Source organism: Gopherus evgoodei, chromosome 16 (genome assembly GCF_007399415.2).
Source record: "Gopherus evgoodei ecotype Sinaloan lineage chromosome 16, rGopEvg1_v1.p, whole genome shotgun sequence".
Lineage (NCBI taxonomy): Eukaryota > Metazoa > Chordata > Testudines > Testudinidae > Gopherus > Gopherus evgoodei.
In genome coordinates, this window is record NC_044337.1 from 16,251,938 (window position 1) to 16,269,636 (window position 17,699).

At 42.4% G+C, this 17,699-nt stretch overlaps 2 protein-coding genes across 11 annotated transcripts in view; one reads left to right on the forward strand and one right to left on the reverse strand.

Annotated features, from left to right (window-relative positions):
• Nucleotides 1-1,747, forward strand: part of NTNG2 (netrin G2) — a 72,003-nt gene extending 70,256 nt beyond the window's left edge. For all 5 annotated transcript variants that reach the window (XM_030535754.1, XM_030535758.1, XM_030535757.1 and 2 more), the window contains one exon: nucleotides 540-1,747. In XM_030535754.1, the coding sequence (XP_030391614.1) occupies nucleotides 540-745 (206 nt within the window). In that variant the 3' untranslated portion in view covers nucleotides 746-1,747. The remainder of the gene's footprint in view (nucleotides 1-539) is intronic.
• The window catches only part of SETX (senataxin), a 60,312-nt gene that overhangs the window by 3,203 nt on the left and 39,410 nt on the right, over nucleotides 1-17,699 (reverse strand). For 3 of the 6 annotated variants that reach the window (XM_030535746.1, XM_030535745.1, XM_030535747.1), the window contains exons 23-26: nucleotides 17,088-17,186; nucleotides 14,334-14,393; nucleotides 13,851-13,938; nucleotides 7,896-11,802 (exon numbers count right to left, since the gene is read on the reverse strand). In XM_030535746.1, coding sequence (XP_030391606.1) covers nucleotides 10,999-11,802; nucleotides 13,851-13,938; nucleotides 14,334-14,393; nucleotides 17,088-17,186 — 1,051 coding nt within the window. In that variant the 3' untranslated portion in view covers nucleotides 7,896-10,998. Of the gene's footprint in view, nucleotides 1-6,971; nucleotides 7,055-7,895; nucleotides 11,803-13,850; nucleotides 13,939-14,333; nucleotides 14,394-17,087; nucleotides 17,187-17,699 lie in introns of those variants that run through there. The other 3 variants (XM_030535750.1, XM_030535751.1, XM_030535748.1) reach the window with 3 other exon arrangements.

Here is a 17,699-nt window from a genome sequence, read left to right on the forward strand (position 1 = left end):
ACTGTACTTGACAGCGGCGGAATGAGCTGGAGCGTGCTGTCCCAAGGCTCCCTGAGCAGGGCCGTGTGCTGCTGTGCACAGGTCCAGCTTTCAAAGCCCTTACTCTCGCATGATGCAGTGAGCCAGCCGGAGGGAGCCGTCTTTAGCAAGACCTGCTCACCTGCCAATTGAAGGTAATTGCACAGAGCCCGGGTTCTAGGGCTGTGGAGTGCTGAGGTCCCTCCCTCGCCCCATCAGTATTGCAGTTTACAGCCACTGTTTGTTCCTATGAGTCTGGGGCCTTAGACTTGCACTGGTGTTGCAGGGCAATTGGACTAATAGCAAAAGCCAGTGTACACATGCCAGTTACAGTGTTAACCCAGGCGTTTTCGGCCACACCTTGTTCTCTGTTACAGCCCAGGGGTGTAGCCTGCAGCATTCCTTAATTATACTGAAGGCAATAAGCCTTTGCTGTCGCACAGGGCAGAATCTTAAGGCCCCAGGGCTGTGGGTATCTGGCAGTAATTCCCCGTGTTCTTTCTTCCTTCATTGCCTTGCAGCCAATGTTTGTGACGAGGAGCTCCTGATTTGCCAGAATGGTGGCACCTGCTACCAGAACCAGAGATGCATCTGCCCTGCTGGCTACCAAGGCATCCTGTGTGAGCAATCCAAGTGTGACTCTGACACCAAGACCTGCAATTCTGCCTCCCGCACATACCTCAGCCTAACCACCTTCCTCATCGGTGCACTCATCCTCCAGCTGTGACGCTTGTTGGACTTTTGAATTGCAAACACAAGAGAGCCAAGTCAAGGTGCATCACCGGGGGGGGGGGGCGGGGGCTAGGAGACAAAGGGCATAGGTAGCCCTCCACAGCATCACCTCCTCAGCCTTCCTTTACTCTAGGACTTCCATGACGTCATTCAGTCCCCTGTCCACAGAGAGCTACAGCAGCTCAGGGGCTGATTCCTGTCCTTCCACCAGCAGCAGCCTTGCTCCAACATCCGTGCCCTGGACAGAGGTAGCCGCAGCATGGACTTGGTTGCTGAGCTGCAGGGAGAGAACTGTGACAGCCATTGTGCAGGAGCTGCAGTACCTTGCTGTCATTAGAAAGGACTCTTGTCACACACACTTCCTTAAAAGCAGCGACTTGTTCCCCATTTTGCACAGGGGGCTCTGGTTCCAGGGCATGGGGGCTCTGCCAAAACAGTGCCGCAATCCAAGGATTTTTTTTTTTAAAAACTTTTCAGTAGTTTCATTTTCTTTCTTGTTTTGAAAGAGTCAGTCCTAATTGCTCCAGAGCCCCATGGCACTAGAGACTGGAGTCCAAGGCATCCCTGGGGGACTCTTTGGTCCATCCTTGTTGCACAGTCCCATGTTTCATTGCTGACCTAGCCAGGCCCTAGAGATACTGTTGCCTACAAATCTAGTTGCTGAATTTATTAAGTTTTGTATTTTTGTTGTTGGATTTTTATTTCCTTTTCTTGCACTTGACCAGAACAAGGTGGCCATTGTGCACATGGTAGCTCAGAGTGCAACGTCTTATCCAGGCATTTCCGTATAGTGTACGGTTCAAATACTTCTTTGGTAGAGAATTATTTTTGTTTGAATTAAATGCTATAAAAGGACTACAACCTAAAGGGACATTTTACCATGAGCATTTGATTCTGGTGTATAATCCTACAGTAAAGCAACTATTAATTGCTGCTTGACCACGTTTTCCTTTGCGTGCAGAGTTAATTGCAGGTAAAGACTTATTTTTTGATACATGATGTTCTCGTGTTTTTTGACTCAAATACCAAGGTGCAACCTCTGGGGGGTTGTTTTGTGTTTAAGATCTAAGGAATTTTTTTCATCACCTTGCTGAACCAAGGTCAGCCTGGCTGTAAGCAGGGAAGTTAACAGCTACGAGCAAAGACTGGTTTTAATTTGGCATCTGCAGAAACTGTTGGTCTCTTCTTCAGATGTCTTCTCCAAGTGATGCTGCGGCAGGCAAACTGCTGCTTGGCAGCATTGGGATGTTTTTCCAAAGGGAACCAGCTGTTTAGACCCTGTACTAATAGGCGCAGGTCACTGGTTCAGCTGTGCACTCTTGCCAGAGGACAATCTCTGTTTTGAATATTAACTCTAAGCAGCCACAACCTTGGACTTTCATGTAAACTCACAGGAGTTAGTTCAAATACGGAAAGATTTAAAGCTCATGAACATGCCACAATAGGAGGAAGTATTTTAAGCCATTCACATGGAAGGGGCTGGAGAATTCTGAAGCAATACACAATATAATTTGCAAAATGAGCAACCAGTTTGATCCCCCAGCTGAAAGCTTTAGATCTCTCACTCCCTGGGAGACTACAATGCTCTGGTTACAGCCTGAGAGGTAGCCCAGAAGTTGTTTTTCCACCAGCCTGCCACTGGCATTGTCCATTTCTGGTATCCTTACCCAAAGTATCATGCTACTGCCCTTTTCCAGATCAACGTCTCTCCTGTTCCGATACTCTTCATATAGGAACTGCTCCCCCTCCCCACTTCACGGGTCTCAGCCATAGCCTGTACCCAGCAGTGGGAGTATTCCAGGTCTGAAAACAACACACTTAGAATCTTTCAGCCCTGTATTTCAGAAACTATATACAACTAGAACCACTGAAATGCAGCCACTGGTGCAGTGGAGGATGGCAAAGGATAATTACTTTGTAAAAGAAGGGGGAAAACTTGAGCTGAGACAGAACAAATTCTGTCCTTCAATGAAAATAATAGGATAGGATCATTAAATCCAGAGGTACTGTTTGCTTTGAGAGCTCATTTTTTCATATGAAAGATTCCACATACGGAGAGCATGGAACTTGATTCAATCCAGCACAGAAGGGGTGAAGGGTTGAATTGACCCTTTAGGTACAGGGAGTTTAAGTACTGCCAACTTCACGCACTTGCTGGCAGAGGCACTCTCTCCTTTTCTTTGGTGCAGCTGTACGTTGTCTAAAACTGGCTAGATGCTGCTTGGTGCTTCCATTCTTTCTTGTTCTGCCAGATAAAGTCCCCATGAGTTACAATTCTTGCAAGTAGTTTTTATAGGAGAGACTATAACTAAATCAGGACCTTAAAAGCACATCTGGAGGGGAAAAAGACACATTTCCCTTTCCAGGCACTACTATTTCTCTAGGAAATTAGATTATAAGCAACAGCAAACAATTTACTACTTCATAAAACCCTTTCCCCAGACAGACGCCACAGCGACTGGAGCCCCTGCTCTGTGCTCAAGTGGCTTTATTGCAATGGAAGTTGGAACATTTATAACAGCAACACAAAACTTCGGGGGGGGGGACGGACAATCAAGGGTGGCACTGTTGGGAACTGACCAGCTAGAGACTGTGCAAATGGCTGCTGGACAGGAGGCAGTACTACATTTGACAGCATCGTTAAAAAGATGTCACTGGCTTCCTTGCATGGCTTTAGAGAAATAAGCAGGAAGGATGGTATGACCCCCTCACCACAGGTTGGCAGCAGGGTTTAGACCATGAACTTTCAGTACCAACACACGGGCTTCTATAACTTGAGCTGAAGCAGCACCTCCTTAGCTAGTAACAGAAGTAGGCTGTTATCCTTTAGAGTAGCCACAAGGGGGATACAACACACTTTACAGCTGCTGAAGTCATGGTGCAAAAGAAAATGGAAAAAAACATGGTATCTATAACGTAGTATTAGGCTCTTTATAAATACCTACCTAGACAGAAGTGGATGCCACGCGACAGTAATCTAACCTTAGGAAAACACGACACCAAGGAATTGTCTCAAAGTCAAATTAAATCATCCGTGGACTTTGGTTAGGACAACTCCAAATAGCCAGTTTGAAAGCAAGGGGAGGAGTTCTGATCCCTTCATAAAGACAGACTCAAAGCTGTGATGGTTGGTCCTGTTTTAGAAAGCCTGTTTTCACTTTGAAATTTAGCAGTCATGCAGCCAGGAAGGACACACGACTGAAAACGCATCTCCCCAAACTCTTAAATTCAGTGTTTTAAAAAGGAAATGTTTTTAAAAGCTTTGAGAACGTCAATGCTTTGAGCATATTGACAAAAGGTAATATGCAAGACAGGTATCCACATACAGGAGAAACAGCTTTACCATAATACAAAACAAAGCAGCATCCTTCATCTTATGTACAGGCCACAGATGAACATTCACATTCTGGAAGACCATAGAGAAGCTGCAGCCATTCATGCAGCAACAGTTCATGCTTTTAAATGGGGGAAGAGATGGGGAATAAGGGAAGGGAAGGGAATATTGGTTGTGGGAAGGCTAACAGAAAAATCCTTAAAAGGCACCAGCACCCTCCTGGAAAATCTACTCACACTAACGTCTTAAGTTGGTTTGCCTGTTTAAAAATTATACCTGTCTGCAAAATGCTGACCTCTTTAAACAAGCATTAAGGGAGACCTCTTTTTTCCTCTTTACCTCAAATTGTATTCCAACTTTAACTATTTGGTGGTGTCATAACAAATCTGTTTACCCAAATAAAAGCCACCAAAAAATCTGCAATCCTAGACCTGTTGTCTGGCATGATTAAATAGTGCAGCCAGTATGAATCTATCACCATAGCTACAGAAAAGAAAAAAAAATCAACAGTAGCTTGGCTTTATGCACAAATTCACTCACCCGAGAAAGCTTTTAACCATGTTCATTCTCAGCTGAAGACAGGGAAAATCTACATTTGCTAGCATTTGTTAGAGCTGCACAGGGCAGTTCTTTTTTAAATGGTTAGGAAATGGACAGTTCATCTGAAAGGCTGATCCTGAAAGGGGGAAATAGACCATTAACGGACAAGGACTCAGCACATGCTATCGGCACTTTGTCCCGTCAGCAACATTCTGGGCTTTAATTGGCTTTATTGAAATGCCCCAAGTGTAAATAAAAGCAGCAGCTCAGTGTTTTCTTAGTTCTAAATAAGATAAGAGTTAGACACTAAGGATACTTAAAGTAGCATCTTCTAAGAAATGTTCCTAGTCCATGGCCAACCTGGAGTGCTTTGCTGGAGCCACGTAAGGGTTGATTGGGAGTGGCACATTTAGGCACTCGGGCAGAGGAGAGCTTCAAGTTGCTCTAAAGTAGACTTATCTAGTTCTGCTTGCCCAGGGACAGCGTTGGTTTTGGGGTGTGCGAGCATAAAGGGTAGGGTGACCAGACATCCCGATAAAATAGGGATCATCCCGATATTTGGGTGGTTGTCCCGCGTCCCGACTCATCTTTAGTCAGGACATAATTTGTCCTGAGATTTCGCTCTGGCAGCAGTCGGCTTTTTTTTTCTTTTTTTTTTCTTTTCCTCCACCAGCGTCACCCGCCCCCATGTCCCGATATTTTCTTCATCTCATCTGGTCATCCTAATAAGGGGTGGGGGGGGGGGAGAGACAGGAATGTCAAAAATCTGTTGCCATGGGCCATAATGGTTGGGAAGTCTAAATTACATTCCTGAGAATTTTGCAAAGTGGCTCTAAAGTCACCCTCTGTTAGCCAGGAGCAGCAGTGAGACTCTGAAGGCAGCCCCCTGCAATTCTGCAGTGATTTGGGAGTTTAAAGGAGGGACAGCGGAAATCAATGACAGTCCTCAGGTCCAGATTGCACTGAATCCCTCTGCAGAAGAGCAAATTCTCTACTCGATACAGCAATTAAATAGGACTGCACTGGACAGTGTCACATATGCCAGTCTAGAAAACAAGTTTTATATCTGCTGAACCATACCAGATATATTCCCCTCTCACTCCCCATGATCTTCCTGGGCACTAATGGGAAGGGAGTCTGTACCTTAGCAGACAGGAACACATGGCTAACAGGCTTCATCTTTCAGAAGCATTTAATGTACAACACACTGCTTAGTTTAGATTTATTTGCACTGAAAACTGCAATGGATTTTTCCAGGGATTTAGAAAGGCCTTATAGACGACTTGCGAATGGAGCCTTTGTGGATAGAAGTTGTATTCTATGGTTTAGCACCATAAATCCCAATTACAATATAGCAGAGTTTGTTTCATCTCTGAATTATTTATTCATGCAGCGTAGAGGAGAGTGTTTTGCAATTTTAGAAATATGGTTCTTGTTGCTGTGGTATAAATCTGCAAATGACCAACTAGCCTTCAGCTGTCAACTACTAGAACAAATGTTATGCCCTAATTTTAAAGTATAGATATCAGCTTGCACATTCAAATGGTTGCTTAAAAAAAAAAAGACGGCAGTCCCTGGGTTTTTAACACTTACCTTTTTAAAGTAACTACAACATACTTATAAATCTTGCTTTACCCTTAATTTACTGGTACATGCTCTATAGCCTCATCCCATTTTCTGACCTGGAAATACACAATACTTGGTACTTACATAGCAGCAGTAGAGATCAAGCCCCCTTATAAAGAAGGGGAAGAATTACTTCCACTTTAGACACCGGACAACAGGCGATAAGTGGCTTGCCCTATGTTGCCCTCTGAGTCAGTAGCACAACTCAAACCCTGATACCTCAATGCCCAGTCCTTTGTTTTGCCCACTGGACCAAGTTGCCTTCAAATCAGCAGCCACACATGACTTGTCTACATTAGACTTTTCTTCTGAAAATTCTTCCACCGCTTTCCAGTTTTAGTAGCTCTAAAGCAGACAAGGCCCTGGGTGTTGCTGATGTTTTTAATGGCATGTGGTTTAGATCTAGTCAATGACAGAAAAATGTTAAAAATACATGGCCACGAGAGCCTTGTCTACTACAGAGCACTTAATGTTTCTACCACCAGTGGAGTTGGGCCTGTGTTACTAACAGTGGGATACTTTTTTTTTTTTTTTAATTTCATGTGGGCCCCTTCCACTCCCCACCTCCTCCCCTCCCAGTAAGTTTAGTTAAGTAGGGTTTGGGTGCACCTGTAGCAGTCAAATGCCAAGCACTTCACACAACTGACAAAAAGTTAAGGTACTAGGTATGACTATATTTCCTGAACTGCGTTATTGCTGTTATCTGGATAGCAAATCTGAACTCTGTACAGATACCACGAAGGGAGGTATCTTGAGTGCCAGACTGAGGTTATGGTGCTGTATCCTGTATAACTGCAGTGAAATCTGCAAAAGAAAGATACCCGTATTAGGCAATGTTTGGATACCACCTTAACAGACAGTGTCTCAGTCTCCTCTAAGTGCAATTCTCTTCCACCTATTCTGGACAGAGTATATTTCAGCACTCATAAGCACAAGGGATTCCCATTCTGTTATTCAGAGATATCAAATGACAAGCAGCACCACAAAGGAGCCGCCAAAGCATTGAAAATTAAGCCAAACAGAAGCTACTGATTTCCAAACATTTAAAGTTTCTTCCCCCAAACTTATCTGGTCCAAAAATCAAATTAACTGCTTTACATTAAAACACATGCAGTCAGTCTTCCACACATTCAGTAATGATTCATCTAGGCAATACAAGTGCAAGAGGACAGGGGTCTTCCAATGGCTATTCTGCCACTTACTAGTTCTGAAATAGGAATACATGGGAAAGAATAGTACAAGACTTCTTGCATAGATGAGGGATTGGCCAGATCAGTCAAAGGAGGAGAAAACAAAATGACAACATCCAACAGATTGCATAAATGTTCAGCGGTCTCTGCTAAAAGGTTGATTACACGATGCATAAGCAAAAGAAACAGTTGAGGTGAAAATAAGTTAAAACTGCCCCATATCAGTGTGCATCTTGGCATAGGTTTTATTTTTGTAATACATTTAGTCTAAACTCTCTAAGTGAAGAAAGTGCCTGGGATCACACTTTGCCTGCTGGTTACACTAAGTGTTATGTATCTAGCTGGAAGAAAAATACCAATTAAAAGCTACTAATCTACTCCACGTGAATTCTCATTTTTACTAAAAGCAACCAATTCTGTGCTATGCATAAAGAGAAAAATGCTTAACATAAAGGGAAAACTTAACCCAAACATTTTTTTATTCAAAAACAAAATACAGCATTAACAAACTGATGTGGCAGGAATGAGCTAGTGCAGAGAAATGATGAACAAAACAGCGACAGATACAAAGCAAGTAAAGGCAATAAAACCTTGTATCAGCTGAGGGAGTAAACTGGAATGGTACTGCAGTCTCTCAATCAAACAGGGTTTATTGAGAAGTTATACAACTCCACTAAGCAATAGTGCATGTAATACAGGATTTATTGGGTACAGATAGGCACGCACAGCCATTTATCCCTATATAGTGAAAACGGCACAGCTCATCACTTCTCCCTATACAGAGATGGGAGATATAAAATATACAAAGCATGAGTGATGTAATGCAACAAAGGCAATGTACAATGTCAGAATAAGATTCCTTCCAGCACCTGACAAGTGTCGTTTTCAGGACAGAACTTATGTTCTGGAATGTGCAGCTGAAATGGCAAAAAGGAGACTGGAAGAGTTCTAAGATTTGCATGACAAACAGTTTTTCAGTTAACCGTTAGAACAGCATTCCCTGATTCAGACTGACTTTGTCCTCAGTTTCTTTACATGAATATACACTGCATGGTTTCCATAGCTATAGGAACTACAGCGGTTTGCTGACTAACCCTGCCTTTTAAACTCATACTGCACCGATACAATAGGTTTATAAGGGAGACAGTATTTCAAAGTGTTCCTGTTTAGCCTAGATATAGATACACAAAGGGAATGAATCTCAAATAAGAGTTAAGCAGAGATCACTAATGTATGACAAGTGGCTCATTCTAACAGCTCTGCTCTCTGAAAACGCATGTTAGATCATACACTCCTCTGACCAACTTTCATGGCAGTTTAAGGTGCATACACTGGCAATTTATGTAGTACACATATTAAACAAAGGTTTGGGGTTAAATTCTGCCCTCAAATTGTGCGCCAACATCTGTGATTGGCTTCATTCATGTGCCTATCTCAGGGCAGAATTTAGCCCATTTATTCACTTTACCATCACTGTACTAGAGAACAGCAGGTCATGAGCTGTGCCATGCAGATACAGGAGATATAGCCTTCAAAATACCTATCACTCAGCTGTCACTAGTAAAGCACATCTATTTCAAGCTTGGATAGGTGAATTCATAGCAGTACAATTTGCAGTTTACCACGTAGGCTACTGTCCTATTATTCTTACAGTAGTTATGTCATCTCTATATTTTGCTGTGACACCACCATCAAGCAGCTGTTTGTCAGTTTTAAAGGAAGAAGGCAACATTAATCACTGCAATGAAAGTATCGGGAGGAAGACCTAAACAATACCACTGGCACAACTGTTTAGCCCATGGCAGTCTTGCAGAGTTCATTTTCTTATGTTGTGGTGAAATTGGAAAGACCAGCATGGTAATGGAATCAAAATACTTATGTCTAGTGGTGGGCATAAGTCATTCAGTAAATGTGCTGAGAACCTGCTCCCATTAATTTAATGGAGCTAGGTCTTAATTTTGCATCTCACAAGAGCTCACATATAAAAGCAAGTTTGATGGCTTCCTTCTAGTCCTGAGAGGTCATTTGTCAACAACACAAAATGATCTGGTGTATCATGGTAATCTCTTCTCAGATCAGACTTAGAACAGCCATAGTAGGGGTATTTGCAAGTTGAAAATGAGCTGCATCACCACCAATGGTCCACAGAAAATCTGCACCTTGCTTACCCACACTACTTCTGGCTCTAACCAGTGACAGATCGTCAAAGTGCTAAATAAACACACACACACAAACTATGAGCTCAGTATTGTCTCTATGCAAAACAGATAGCATGCCTAACAGATGTTATTCACTTTCTTTATACACTTAGACATTCACCATATTCTTGAAAGAGCAATGTTGCCTTAATCTGAACATTCTATTTAGAAACACCACCTGTAATATTTTTTTTGGTTCTGTTATGAAAACATGCACATGAGTAGGGCTTTTAAAAAAAATAGTTATTGCAGTTTTATTCATTTACCAGTAAGATGTTCTACATCTCCAGAGTAAACAGAATCCAGTAATAGCTCTTAACATAGCTAGCCCTTGTCATCTCTGCAGATCTCAAAGTGCTCTGTTACCAAGCAAGCCAAGTATCATTGTCATCAAGCATTGACTGGATCTTTGATTAAGATTTCAAAAACGTCTGCTGCTTATTCCTCACTTGGAGCCAATAGGCCTAACCAGGCTCACGCAAGCTGACTGTCCTCAACTACTACTGGGGTCAGTGGGAGCTCAGAGCCTGGAGCCACAGTTAGAGCCATCAGTCTATGGACTCTAAAACTGCAATAAACTGATGTCCCGGCTAAGGACAACAGCTGAAGAATAAGGAGCAAAAGTAAGATTCAAGGCACAGCTGCATGAACTGAGGATATTTTGTTCCTATGAAAAAATGGGGGCAGTGAAATAAAAAATATATATATACACACACACACTCCCCGTATGCAGAATTCTCTGTTGAACATTCACCCCATTACCCCCCATTGTCTTCCATGAGGCACCAGTGGAATTTCAGAAAGACTCAAAAGTTATCTGACCTGTTACCACCCTCTCAGCCTTTTCAAAATGTCCCATTTGCTATTAAAGAAACTAGACTTACCAAAAATCTCTGGTGAAGTTTTCTTTCAGTTTTTGTTTTTTTTATAAAAAAAATGTGCTCCACTCTGAAATTAGCTTTTGGGCATGGAAACAAGCAGCAATACGCTTGCTGAATTAAATCTTAAAATAATTTTGTATGCTATACAAATATACATCAGTTCAACATTTACACCACTTCACTTCCTAGGATCATAGTTCAAACTTACAGCCATTACATTTGGAGCAATTACTCAACTTTTCAGTTCAAAAGCTCCAAGGATATAATTTTTCAGGTATGAATTCACCCAACAGTTAGTGATGCGATGGAAAAAACTGGATCTATTAGTAGAAAAGTAGCAATATGAAGGAGTTCCAGGTGAACTAGTTACTTTGTTTTTAATACAGTCCATATTGTTAAGGGCTGGGGGATAGGTTTTGGAGGGGCTTATATAGTGGGGGCAAGGCTGCCAGCTGCAGTTGATACTAGAAAGATTTCAGCTAATAGGAGACCTTCCTCCTCTTGGCCTCACTCAAATCTTTGTTTTCTGGGGGTTGTTCCGATGCTCTTCTGCTTGCAGGGGTCCGATAGTCCTTCTCTTTGCTCCACTCATTACCTTTCTGGTCTTCTTTACCGAAAGTTCTTGCCTCTTTTGATGAGACGGAAACTCTCCAGTCATGGTCATGCCTGGCTGTATGGGAAGCAGTGAAAGGCATCTCTGACTGTCTTACAGTTTGGTTGGGCTTGTTCCAATCTTCTGCCTTGGAGACAGGAGGCTGCACAGTGCTGATCTGACCCCAGGGGGCTGAAGAGGCGTCAGGTCCCCGTGACAATGTCACATCTGGATTGCTCAAGGCTGATGGATTGCTATTCTTGGAGGCCTGCTCCTTCCCTGTCGCTTCCGTCCTCCTAGCCAGTCTTGGATCCCGTGGTCTTTCTCGAGCAGCAGGCTGCACCGGTGTGGGAAGAGTGATACCTTTGGAACGCAAAGCTTGAGATTCGGGGGGCTGTCGGACTACTCCATTGCCTTGTGCTGACAGGCCAGCACTGGCAGAGAGTTTTCTAGAGTCACTGCTGCTTTGTCTGTTGGTGACTTTATTCTTCCCGTCACTGCCCAAACACGCCTGCACTTCAGTAGCTTTCTCTGACAGTGCAGCAGTAGGAGGATAGGAGAGTGGCCGCTGTAATGCTGGTTTGAGCTTCAGAATTTTAACAGCATCCTTTTTATAGTATTTGTCACAAGTCTTGATGATCGCGCCTCTTCTCTGAGCATCCTGAATCAGCTTATTCCAGTCTTTATTTTCCTTGAAAGAAGAAAAATAGTTGGCAAAAAGAAACCTGCACACGCAGGGATCTCGGGATGCATGTGGTCCCATTTTTAATCCACGCAACCTCACTTCACAGGAACTGTATGTACACTTGCTCTGGGATGAAAGGATTTTTAGTAAAAGTTTCATTAAAAAGCAATAAAGCATCCCACTGCTAAAACACAGAGAGGATACTTTTAGCCATCATCCTACAAACTCATTTAAAACGACAGCTCCTGTAACTATGATTGTCAGGACGGCGGTCCTCCGACCTTGTCCAAATACAACACAAGAATGTGGTGGGATTGCCCCCTAGTGGTGTGCATGAGATACAGTAATAAAATATAGTTTTTGAAAACTTAAGGCAGTGGTGTGCAAACTGGGGGAAGGGTGGGGGTGCAAGAGTTTCTCAGGGAAAGGGGTTCAAAGAAACTCTCAATATGACTTTTCATAGCAGATTTACTAGTGCCCAGCTGCCAGCCTTACTTCTGCTGCTGCTGCTGGCAATGAGATGCTAAGTCTTCTGTGGAAAGTCATATTGACAAATATTTTCACATTGTCACCCTTACTTCTGCACAAAAGAGAGTTTCAGATTACAAGTAATGGAGGGGGCAAGACAAATTCTCTGAATGGTGGGGGAGAGGGGGCGATTTGAAAAATTTGCACACCACTGGTTTAAGGGACACCAACTTCAAGTATAGGCAATTTTTAAAAGGTGAGTTTAAGCACTTTCAATTACTACACCTGTGCCAGATTCCACCTTGCCAATTTCTGTGGTTACCCAGCCACATTTTCTTGTTTTGTAAAAACATTTTTCTCCACTGCTTCTGTGTAAAAGACCCACATGTAGGGAAAACTGACTATCCCAGGGAAACTGTGAAACTGATTGTGCAAAAGGCAAACAAACTGAAGTAATAGAAAAAAAATCTATTTTTTTTTAGTTGGTTATCTTAGGCATTACTTGAAATGTGTAAGTAAAAACTTAGACAAAAGTGGGATTTTTTTTTCAAGCTGAAAGTGTTCCTTTAAAAATTTCAAATTCTAAAAGACATTTTAGCTTCCTAAATGAGTAAAATCTAATCGTTTCTTAGATTGATCCTATTAGAAACAAAGCACTATATGTAAGAACAATATCATGAGAACAGAGACATTTATTGATTCTTTGCTGAATGAGAAATGCCAGCTACAGTAGTTAAACTGTCCCAGCAGTCCTGATTCTTATTACAATGACTAGTAACCTCAAAACTGATCAAACGCTGTACACTTGATCCCAATGAAATAAGCTAAAATCTTCCCTTTTTCCTCCTTACTTTATGCCACCATGCCCAGGATCTAACAAATTCTGGAAGCAAAGAGGTGAACAGGACATCATCAATAAGCCAGTGTCTGGAACTAAACTGGCCTCTTTTTATGCTTACTTTGCATTCTCAGCATGTGCTGCAGAGTGAAAAACCAACCCTTCCTCAGACATGGAGGGCACTGTAAGGAGATATGGTGCAGTTCTGCTACAAAGGGAATGCGGAGCAGATCTGGGGAGTATTTGGGACTGGTTGATCCTCTGGTCTTCTCCTGACCTGAAGCAGTCACTAGGATTGGGGAAGGCAGCTTCATTTGGTTTATTGTTCGGCTTTTGGGGGGAAGAAAGGAGAGGATTCTGACCCTCAGGCTGTGGAGTTTCCCAGTGCCAACTCTCGTTCAGGCTGCCACTAGGGAGAAGATTTACCCCCTCATATTTTCAGTATTTTTTTTTGTTAAATTTTATTGCAAGCCTTTTTACAGAATAACATCTCACCTGCCTGGCTTGAAACAATGGATACAGCTCTCCCTTCAGAAAGCCTTCTGTGGCGGTGTATTAGACAAGGACAACTGACTCTGCCCAAGAGCAGCTTTCACACCACTGGATTGCTTTAACTGAACAACCTTATTCCAACACAGACTCCTCTTTCACACAAGGATGGGTTGGGAATGGCTTTCACTTCTCATTCCTGACCTGAACTAACAGGGAGAACAGGCAGAAATTCACCGGAATACAATACTATACCTACCATTAACGTTGTCAGTCTTCCAAGGATGAAGAGGCTGTACCTTGCTCGGGTAATTGTAACATTCAGACGCTGAAGACTTGCCAGAAACCTAAATAATGAAACAAAATTAAGTTGCTGTATTATTTCTTCCAGTGCTCTTAGCGGAACTTTAGTTCTTATTTTTAAGAAGTGATAATTGCTGAAATAAAAACAAATGCTAACTACAAGAAGGTGGGTTTTCCTCCATCCTTTGTTCCCACTACAGCAGCCAGCCCTCCCCTGAACAAGGCACTTTGGTTGCCATCTTCAATCCCCTTTGCCATCCCTTTGCCATCTTCAATCCCCTGTACAGAATCTCACTCCCCCCAGCTTCTACTGCTACTGCTTCCCTTCTCAATGGTCTCTCCAGCCCCACCTCGTAGCCACTACTTCTCCTTTCATCTTAAAACAGTCTCCAGAGTTTTCCTATTCCCTCGGCCACTTCCCTTCCCTGCACAGACTCACAGATGGAAGAGATCAAACTTATTTCTCCTGTCAAGACTCTGAGCTTCCTTTTGACTTGAACTGAAATAGATTAATAATATTTGGTAAGATTAATGTGAAAAAGTTTTATTTAATATTTCAACACTGTGCTTGAATATTTTATTTATTTTTAAGGTGACCCACAAAGAAGAAACACACTGTTTGTGCCATTTTTGCTATGTCATGGTTCTTGAGACCTGACATTTTTGTTCCTTGACAAAGAAGTTTTCACATTGGAAATATTAGATCTTGTCTACCCTGTTTTTGACAGAGGGCTATACAGGTAACAGAATTATAGGTTTTGTTCATTGTTTGAAGCTCAATTTTTGTTAGCACCTACTTAATTCAAACTTCTGATGAGCCTTGCGAAAAAAAGCTCTCTGTTAAAGACTAGCACACACCCACTCCTCTTCTTCCAATGAGGACTGAGAAAGCTCCCAACTCCAGAGCCTACTCTACACAAAAAATTTTGCAAAAGAAAGTCATCACAGCTGACACCAGTTTAGCTGAACAGGTACCACAGCAATACCTGGTGTTACCAACATGTTAATGAGTCCTATTTTTCAGCAGTTTCTCACACACACACACACACACTCTTCCACCTGTGGAATTTGAGGTAAAATTCCCTAGTGTAGACACCAAACAGTTCTCCAGCAAAAAAAAAAAAAAAGGGAAGGCACAACTTGATATTCCTGATAGTTTTAAGGTAAAAAATCTAAATGGGTCCCTTCTCTCCCAATTAAAATATCCTTTCAGTGTCACTTCTTGGACAGGGTTATTCTCCCTTTGCAGGTCACCTTTTCAGTGAATTCTCCAGGGTAACCAGTCGAGCGGTGATCAAAGCCCCTCTGCTCAGTACAAAACTATCTGCAGCACAGGCAACAGTGGTGGAAATTTCCCATGACACCTTGCCAACATGGCTTGAAGAGACCACAGTGATTAATACTTAGTGCTTGTCTACATGAACAATTAGACTGCAGCAAGCTGGGGTGTGAATCTACACCACACCAGCCTGCCGTGGTCTGTCCACATACACCCTTGCTGATGCAGGTTAACAGTTTGTTAGAGCACTTTCAGCTAGTCCCATTTCAAAGAGGGCTAGAATAGATCAAAGCAGTCTAATGAACTGTTAATGTATGTCAGCAGCATCCCCAGGGACAATTAGACTGTAGCAGGCTAGCGCGAGGTACAGCGGTCTAACTGTTCATGTAGACAAGCCCCTAGAACTTAAAGAGCATCTTATTGCCAAAGCAATATACAAATAAAGCCTCAACAGCTGGGTGAGCTAGTAACCTTTGTAAAGGGACAAACTGAAGCAAAGAGGGTAAGTGACTTGCCAGACAATAACAGCACCAGAATTACACCTGGCTCCCATTCCCAAACAATCTAGCTTAGGGATTCTCAACTGTATTCATTGCTTAGACCCACATTTCAGTGGAGAATGGGCCATCTGCCCTCCCAGTCATGCCTGTGCAGACCATCTCCATGATCACATAACATCCATGTGGCCACTAGCAACTGCCTATGGGGAAAATTAACATCAGGGAAGCATTTGACATGTTTTTATCCATCTTAATACAATTTAGCAGGCAGAAACAAAGAATTAGCTTCATGTGAGCAGTCAGCTCCTCATGGACCACCCTGAGACTCACTGAACTACACCACACTGCCTCTCAAGATGGTTCAGTACCAATGTCCTTTTAACAGTTTGTTGTCTTTACTGCTGCAACTAGTGCCAACTGTGATGGCAATTTCTGTGATGCAAACACACACACATTAAGATTGGAGCTGAGTCTCCTTTCACTGGGTCAAACAGCTGTTAGCTGGGAATGACATTATGTCATTACTGATCTGGAATTATTTGAACTAGTGACCTAGAATTGAGTCTTTTTAGGCCCTTCTTACTTATTGCGAACAAGCCCATTTCACCTATGAAGGAACCATCTAGCTTATTTCTGAATCATATTTCTAAACCACTGTGCTATTTAGCAATACTTTGGCACTGGAAGTGCTATATAAACAGGTCACTTTCATTCACAATCATGAATAATTTTTTGTTGAAAGAAAGATAGATCAGCACATCAACAAAGTTGCAATATACGGTCATGAGTGTATAATTTGTGAGATTGCATGGCAGCGCCAACAGCATGAAGAAAGATGCACAGCCATCAGTTACCCAGGTATCATCCCTGTCCAAACTAAACAGACAATGAAAATGGAAAACCAAAGGATGCATGCAAGTCCATCTGTGCTCAGTGCAGACGATTATACTTTGCACTGGGAGTCTCAGGTTTACTTCCCTGCTCCATTACAGACTCTGTGTGAGACCCTGGACAATCGCTTAGTCTCGCTGTGCTTCAGTTTCTGGCTCTACAGTGAGGATAACACTGAGGGCAGTGGTGCTAGGAGAAGAAATACATTAAAGATTGTGAAGTGCTTGGAAATCTACTGATGAAAAGAATTACATAAGAGTTAGGTATTTCTATAGCACCTCCTGCCCAGACCACTTTCAGGAGATCAGTGGGATGGGGTGAGGGTGAACTGACCATTAGGATGCTTACTTTGGCTGGCAGAGATGAAGAACACCAGACAGATATTATCTCTCTGATGTTCTCTTACTGACGTTCTACAGAGACCACAAGTCAGTAAAGTCTCTCTAGGTGTGTGCAGACTTCAAGTCACCAACTCTGCCCCCTCTCTCTCTTTTTTTTTTTTTTTTAGAAAAGCAAGACATACCCAATTGACCCTTGTGTGCTGTTCGCTCTTACACACGTCACTAGAATGCAGTCTTTCTGTCGACCCTGGAACCCGTCAACTGTGTCCACTTCCCCGGCTCTAGGAGAGAGAGGAATTTTGAGCTGTTAAAATTTTTCATCTTTCGATTTTAACCAAGTGCTTATCCCAATACCCTAAGCACTTTTATGAAAGGTTAACATCTTAAAATAATCCACGTTGTAAATTAAACTATTTTTAACAAAAAAAAGATACAGTGCACGACCCTCCTTTCTGAAAACATTCACTTTCTTTTTCAGATGCCAAGATTATGCCAGAATATTGTTCAGGTTCACTATAGTTCAGGAATCATTTGAAATGTGCTCTTTAATCAGCTTTCTTCTGAACGGCTGTATAAATCAGATCACATAAAGAGATACGAACCAGAGAATGGTACCCAAGGACCTCAGTATCACTATTAAGAGAAAAGGCTTTGAATGCTGCTCTATGCTTGTAATAGCTTAACCAGTTGCAGCCAATTGTCAGTACTTTTTCTCAGCACACAAATTTTTTACTGTTACAGTTTCTACCCTACTGCAATATTTGACAGAGGAAAGGCAAAAGGAGTCCAACCAG